This window comes from Centrocercus urophasianus, unplaced genomic scaffold, assembly GCF_019232065.1.
Source record: "Centrocercus urophasianus isolate 14NV4802_14NV808 unplaced genomic scaffold, USGS_Curo_1.0 seq_13, whole genome shotgun sequence".
Classification (NCBI taxonomy): Eukaryota; Metazoa; Chordata; class Aves; order Galliformes; family Phasianidae; genus Centrocercus; species Centrocercus urophasianus.
Window position 1 is genome coordinate 12,053,578 of NW_024884475.1, and position 7,200 is coordinate 12,060,777.

The 7,200-nt window shown below is 43.4% G+C and overlaps 1 protein-coding gene across 3 annotated transcripts in view; it reads right to left on the reverse strand.

Annotated features, from left to right (window-relative positions):
- Window positions 1-6,593, reverse strand: part of SLC2A9 (solute carrier family 2 member 9) — a 93,094-nt gene extending 86,501 nt beyond the window's left edge. Inside the window, exons 1-2 of one of the 3 annotated variants that reach the window (XM_042812864.1) lie at window positions 6,491-6,593; window positions 2,392-2,477 (exon numbers count right to left, since the gene is read on the reverse strand). In XM_042812864.1, the coding sequence (XP_042668798.1) occupies window positions 2,392-2,454 (63 nt within the window). In that variant the 5' untranslated portion in view covers window positions 2,455-2,477; window positions 6,491-6,593. Of the gene's footprint in view, window positions 1-1,155; window positions 1,240-2,391; window positions 2,478-6,490 lie in introns of those variants that run through there. The other 2 variants (XM_042812866.1, XM_042812865.1) reach the window with 2 other exon arrangements.
- Between the last annotated feature and the right edge of the window lie 607 nt (window positions 6,594-7,200).

Below are 7,200 nucleotides of genomic sequence, written 5' to 3' on the forward strand. Positions count from 1 at the left end.
TTTCTCCATGACCTGTCTCTCCTCGTGCACTACTTCAAATATTTGCTCAAGTTTCAGCAACGCCAAATAAAAGCAAAATGAAACAAGAAGGGAAAAAGAAAAAAGAAAGAAAAAAATTACTCAAAATAAAATTAAGTCTGTGGCAGTATTTTAAACAAATAAGTGATCAAAGCAAGCTAAGCCTCCAGCAATCTGTTCGATAGTGGCTGGGAAACAAGAAGTGGTCACACTTTCCCCAGCGGTGCTACTTTCCTTTACCACTATCAGTGTGCTGCTCTTAGCACAGGCTGTCACCCTGCATAAAGGTGCAGTAAGGAAGTTTCATACTGGACCAAAGCAAAGACCCCCAGGCATGAGAGAGCTGCTTACTTGTAAGAGTTCATATTTTTTTGCTCTTATCACAGATCACAGAGCTCCGATAGCCTTTGGAAATGTTTTTACCAACTCAACTTCTTCTTTCAGCACAGGGTGCAATGCTCGCGTACTATGAACCTTCAGTTGCTTTTGTTTTAAAAGTACACTGGTTTGCATTTCAGTTTTCCAAGCACTATTCATGATTTTGCTTTTCTGGTTAGTGGGTGATAGCCCCCTTTCCAGGTTAAAATCAAACACAGTTGCAAGCAGTAAACACCGCACAGGCACAGAAGGAAGTTTTAGGATCTTTCAATAGACGCTGCTAAGGCTTCTTATCGACAATAGGCACCTGATTTTCACGCACCCGACCCTGCACACCGCTGCTGGGACGGCTCCAGGCAGACAGGTGCGTGCCCACCCGTGGCCCCCGGGCTGCTCCCTGCCCTCCCCAGCTGAGCGCAGTGCAGCCCCGCTCTCCTCGCCCTGTTTGCAGGAGCTGCTCGCCCAGCGGGCTCTCTCCCACCGCGTGGTCGGCTCTGCCCCGTCCCCGCTGCCCCCCTCCGCTCCCGGCTCGGGCGGCCACGGTATTTTTAGCTCAGCCCAGCCGGCACCGAGCGGGGACCGCTCCGCACTGCAACCTGAGCCCGTTCTCACTCGGGGACTTACTCCGGCTCCCGCGGCCGCCGTGCCCGAGCCCGCTTCTCCTCCCCCCTACCCAGCTGAGAAAGGTCACAAATCCTCCCCTTCTCCCCCCAGTCAGCACCCCTCCGCCGCCGACCCCGCTCCCCTCGGGCTCCTTACGCTACTTGCGCTTCTCCCCGCGCGGCGGCCGCCCGCTTCCCGCGCCACCAGCGTATCCGCCTCGGGCGCCGCCGCAGGCTCCATGCCGCCGCCTCCGCACGTGCGCAGCAGTCGCGCATCTCCGCCGGGCAGCGCGCGGGGCGCGGCCGTGGGAGGCGGGGGGTGAGCGAGGGGCAGCGCGGCCGTGCCCGAGCTCCGCTCCGCCACCACAGAGATTGGCCTGCGCGGAGGGAGGGATGGGGTGGTCCAGAGCGCTGCTGAATAACTTAAACAAATAGCCGTGAGCCCCGGGGAGGCGGAGGGTTTCCGCGCTGCTTGGGGGGCGGTGGTCAGCGCTTCCACCTCTTCGTTCCGCAGGTGCCTATTTGCAAACACGCATCAAAACGCTGAGAGTTAAGCTGCGCCTTTCAGTTGGCAACGCATGTGCCTCAGACCAGTCCTAAGTACATCTGGGAACTATTCCCAGATGTCTGCAATCCATAGTGGTGTAAATCTGCACTCTTTCCACCGCTAACGTGCCACATACCTCACAACTACCTTGCAGTTCCCAAAGACACAGAAGTTAAGCCATAAAGCACAGCAGGTTTGAAGGCAGACTGTAATGTAGAAACTTGGAGGTGTCATAAAATCATTAAATCTGGAAAAGACCACTAAGAGCACCTGCTCCAACCACCATCCCATCCTCACCATGCCCACTATCCATGTCCCTCAGTGCCACACCTACACAGTTCTTGAACATCACCAGGGACAGTAACTCCTCCACATCCCTGGGCAGCCTGTGCCAATGCACCACCAATTTCTGAGACGAAATTGTTCCAAATATATGACCTGAGTCTTTGTGCAACCTGTGTCCTCACCACACGTTGAGCAAAGCAGCACTTGAACAGAAAGCCATGTGGTCCTTATTAACATGTGAAGTCATCATTCATATTGAGAAACATCTGCACAGATAGATAACCCAAACAACACTTCTAATCTTTTTGAATGGTCCCCAACAGTACAAGGGGCAAACTAGGAGAATTGAGCCTCTAAAATGCATGGAGCGCATTTGAGATGAATCAGTATCTGTGTTTTATTTAGTTTCATTTAACATAACACAGTGGGAGCAGCTCACTGCTGTTGACACACAAAAGCCAGTAATATGGCTGTATGTGGGTAGCACATACATTATTTCTCGCCTTAACGTGCTGACATAACAGCAAATACACTGATAGAAGAGTTGAGGCATTCACTTACCATTTTTTTCTTCATCTCCTTATTTTTTGTCACCCCCCCATTGCTTTGTTGCTTGTTCTCCATTCCGTTACTTTGTAAATTGATAGCTGAGAAGGAAAAGAGGGAAAATTGTAGCAGCATGCAGCAAGACTGCCAGGTAGGCACAGCAGCATCAAAAACGCAGTTAAAAACAACCAAAAAATGCACGACAACTGTGCTGAAGTCATCCACCTGTAGGGCTATATTAGCATTTGTCTAAATGTTGGGTCAGCCTCACCTCTTTACATTAGCTGTGCCACTGCATGAATGCTTCTGCAAAGGATGGGTCTATTTATTCAGTGCCCTGTCAAGAAAATTCCTCTCTAATCATCACCACATGTGCTTCAACAGCATTAAAAGGCATTTTAATAATCACTTATTAATAAACAAATCTGATTTCTATAGTTTCAGGTAGGGTGGATTATCTGTTATTTACACTGTGCTTCATGTCACGGTCTTGGGCAGTTCATTAATCTGTTCAGTTTGTCCCGAATATGGATTACGAATACTTCTGCTTCAGCATCTCAAGGATATCTTTGATCTTCAAATATTAATGTATATATAAATGATAATGATAGATCCTGTCTTGAATGCAAGGTGTCTGTTAGACAGGAGTTTTTAAAAGACAGTGAGCTATGATACGCAAGGACTAACAGTCAATTTAGAGAAAGAGCAGGTTGGAGCAGAAGTTATGTTCGGATCCTCATGCATACAGGAGGTTTTCTAAGAAGAAATCCAGTCTAACAGAAGAAATACCATAGGCAGTGCTGGGGCCATTATTTCTGAATGGTTCCGAGAAATCAGGCCGAGTTTTAAGGTAAGAGGAACTAGGAAAGCATCTTCATTGTCTAATCACTGAAGCCAGAAAAATTACTGTCTTCCTTCTTCACTTCCCAGTGCAGTTTCAGTACTGAAAGCCTACAAACAAAACTTTCCCCTCTGCTGCAAAGGGCTTTAGTTAGTTGCTGCTAAATTTGTTTTTTAAAGAGAGTTTTCAAGGTGAAAACTTTTCACTTTATAAAAGATACAGTTAATCTTACCACTGGATATTTCACCTGTTCCATGCCATGTTTAACAAGAATATCAAAAGTAATCCATCAGTATTCCTCTCTGCAGCACCCTCATGCTATTTATTTTTTTCAGATTTAAGGCAGATAATTAAGTTGACGATGTGTTAAATGTTACGCTTCTGACAGACTGCCAACAGAGCATCATCTAACTGGAAATTAAGAGCTTACTGGACAGAGAGTATATGGGGCATAACACTGAAACAGGAACAGCATGGGCTCAGTCATAAGCTGTCGGGTAAACATCTAAAGAGAAATGTTAACCTCACAGCTACACCACCAGCAAAGATAGAAAACTCATGTCTCCCTTTCATGGCCACATATTTATATGGCTGAATTATCTTAATCTCTTGCTCTCTGAGCAGTCTTTAAAACACATTTATAACATTTCTGGCTTGTCAGAAAGCCAGCAATAGCTGACTGTGCCCCATCTGCAGAGGTGTTCAGATCAAACTATCCCTCCTGTACTTTATGTAATTCTAGTTACACAACTTTTCATAAATACCCAGTGGACTGTGACACATCCGATGTGATACAGAAATTAAGAAATCTGGACTGGAGAGGGAGTATACAGATCACTGAAACCTTTTGTGGGTTTGCCAGTGTTCCTTCTGCAGTCTCACTGATTTGATTGCAGGGGAGAGTTGTGAGATAAGAGCAAGTAGAAACAAGATTTTCTGACAGCAGCATCTCACAACATCTATAGGAGTGACATCCTGCTTGGGAAAGTGAATATCTGGAGTTTGCACTGCTGCTGCCAATTGACATTCACTGAAATGCTTTAACAGATGGGGTGAAAAGTGCATTCTGTCCCTGGCAGTTCATTTGTTGCTAGTGCAGGAGAAATTAGTTAAGATATATATCCAGAAACATTGTCTTATTTTTTTTTTTTTGTAGAGTATGAAACAACAGGTCTCTCTTTCCCCCAGTTTGCGTAGTTAGTTGAGAGGTGACCAAAAAATCAGAACAGTGCACTTACATCAGGTCTTGCAGCTCCTTCAGAGCTATATTTTGTTTGCCTATGTGTCCAGCAATTTATTTACCAACGTCTATGTTGAGTTCATTAAAAGTATATTGAATCCACCTGATTTCTGTGATTGTTAGCCTTGGATGCTGAGACCCTAGGATGTCTCAGCAGCTCACAGAGTGGGAGCATTATGGATGGCAGAGCAAACTTAACAGACAGAGGTATGAATAAGCTTACTCTAATCTAGGTTTCAGGCACAACAGAAGCAAGCTTCAGGCAGTTCATCTGCAAGTTAGAAAGTTATGGTAACAAAATTCCTCTTGATGGCCATGCATCACTTCCACATCTGTCTCCTGAGCACGAAATACACAACCTCTATTAAAATATTATGTGTGAATCAACACTGTAGTGCCACACAGAGAAAATGTGGAAGTCAGAAGAGCTGCTTACAGCTGATGAATTTTTACACTTCCCAGAGTAAGCCTTTTTGAGGTATAGAACTGAATATCTTGGTTTCTTTTAAAAATGGGGAGAACAAGCTCTCTCAGAGAGAGAACACTGAAATGCAGTGCCAATCATAAAGGTTTGGTATAAAATGTTGGTATAAAAGTAATACTAATTGACTCCTATTGTACCATGAACAATCCCAGTTGTGGGAACTAGATCTTTTAGGTGCCCTCCAGTCTCAGCCATTCTATGATAGACTATGCCTAATGATTGTATCTCACTTTGCAGACATCTCTTTTTGTGAGGGTGCTTCTTCCCCCCTCTCTTGTTCTCTTACTTGAAAGGTAAAATTTCCCAACTTGAGTGCTTTTGTTTCCTATGCCCTCTACTGAATATAAGAGGAGGATTCAGAAGACTAATTTTTTAATTATTATTATTATTTAGTTCAGATCTAAAACTCTTGTAAAAGAGCATGGAGGGGAGAAGCATAAATCTCACTCCTTCACCTGCCTTGTGTGCTTTAGAGCTACTGCTGCTAATTTTTCCATGCAACTTACAGCCAAAATCCTCTATGGCTGAGCACTCTCCCTTTCAAGAAAGGAGCCATCCCTACAAGCTATTGGACTTAAACTCAGCACTTCCCTGTGCTCCCAGCTATGCATATCTGAAACTGGTCTATGACATCTGCTTCTACAAGTCTGCTCCTTTTCTACTGAAAATTGCACATACATACTCATACAAAAGAAATCCACCACTGATTATCAAAAATGTTGATTGAATACTGCAGAGAGTAACAAGGGTAAAGGGTGGTTTTGACACCCAAATCAGGACCAATTTATGTATTAGATTCTCATAACTGCCAACTATCTGAATAAAATGTGTTTATGGAATTTCATTCATAACAAGGGTTTATTTTCTCCTCAAGTAGTGTTGTTAAGATAGATCCTTGTGCAACTGAGATTGTGCTTCTTGTACTGTTTGCATAAAAGGTCAAATGGTCTCAATATTAATGTCGTCTGGAGTCAGGCGTGGCATGACTTCAACGTGGCACAGCGCATTCCTATGGTACTGAAACATTTAGCAAGAGTTAATCTGCAGGACAGATACTGTAGACACACCAGCTTCCAGAAATACTTGTTCTCTTAAGTAATTAATTGATACAGTGTTACAGAGCTCTTGCAGCTCTTTCATCCCCAATATCCGTGTCAGTCCTGAAGTGTTTACAATGTGGTTATTTCTGTATCTGGGTTTCAGCATTCCAGACTATCACGGAGTTATATTAATAATATATAAGATGATCCTTATTGAGAAAATCAACAACTTAATTTCTATTTCAAATTAAATTTAGCTTTTTAATATATAAATTCATGGAACATTTAAAGCTATGATCTGCAGAAATCTATTACCAAGGAGAAGAGGACAGATTGTGGAGTTAATGACTGCTCATTCAGATGCGAAGTACTTGTCTAACACCGGAAACCATTTGTTTAGAAATGTCAAGAAATTGGTTTGCATGCAGATAAAGTGCCCACATCAAACCCGTTGCCAAACTGGAGAAGTTGCTCCAAGTTATCCACTTCAATGTCTAGGCATTACTTACCACTTATCCAAAGTACTCTTCACTCAGTGCTCTCCAGCGTTCAGCTCGTTCAGAAGGTTGTTACAGCAGTCCTCCTCTCTGAAATAAGAACACTTAAATTATTGAACAAAACATAGTGCCAGCTTTAGCTTTTATATACCTTTTCAGAATGAATAAATAATTAACAGTAATTAGGAAAAAAATAGTAAAATGCTTAGGCTGGAATTTGTGCAATAAATCTTTTCTAACCAGTAGAAAATGAGCTGCCTTTTATGGCTGCAATACTACACAAGAGGTCTTTGTTTCTGCTGCCACATAATGTTAAAAAGCTTTACTTCCCACATTTGAACCAATAGATATTTGAAATGCAAGTGCCTGAGGCTAGGACCTGCATTTGTGTACTCTTGCTTATTTACGTATCCTGGTTTAGGAACACCCACAGCATTCCATGCGCCCTAAATGGCTTTTAATAGTGATTTGTTGGGCCAGTACTTACGTATCTAGGAGTGCACAGTACTGGCTGGGAGTCATCTCTTTACAGGGTTTTCAAAGGTTGGAGACAAAACATACTGTACAGTAACAAAAAATACAGTAGCTTGTAAAAAGATTTATCTTTGTTGTTGTTCTGGCTTTGTGCCACAGACAGGAACTTTGTATCAATGTTGGTTTAGGTGCTAAACAAAACATGGGTGAGAACAAGGCTGTAACAGTTTGCTCTTTGCTGTCACATC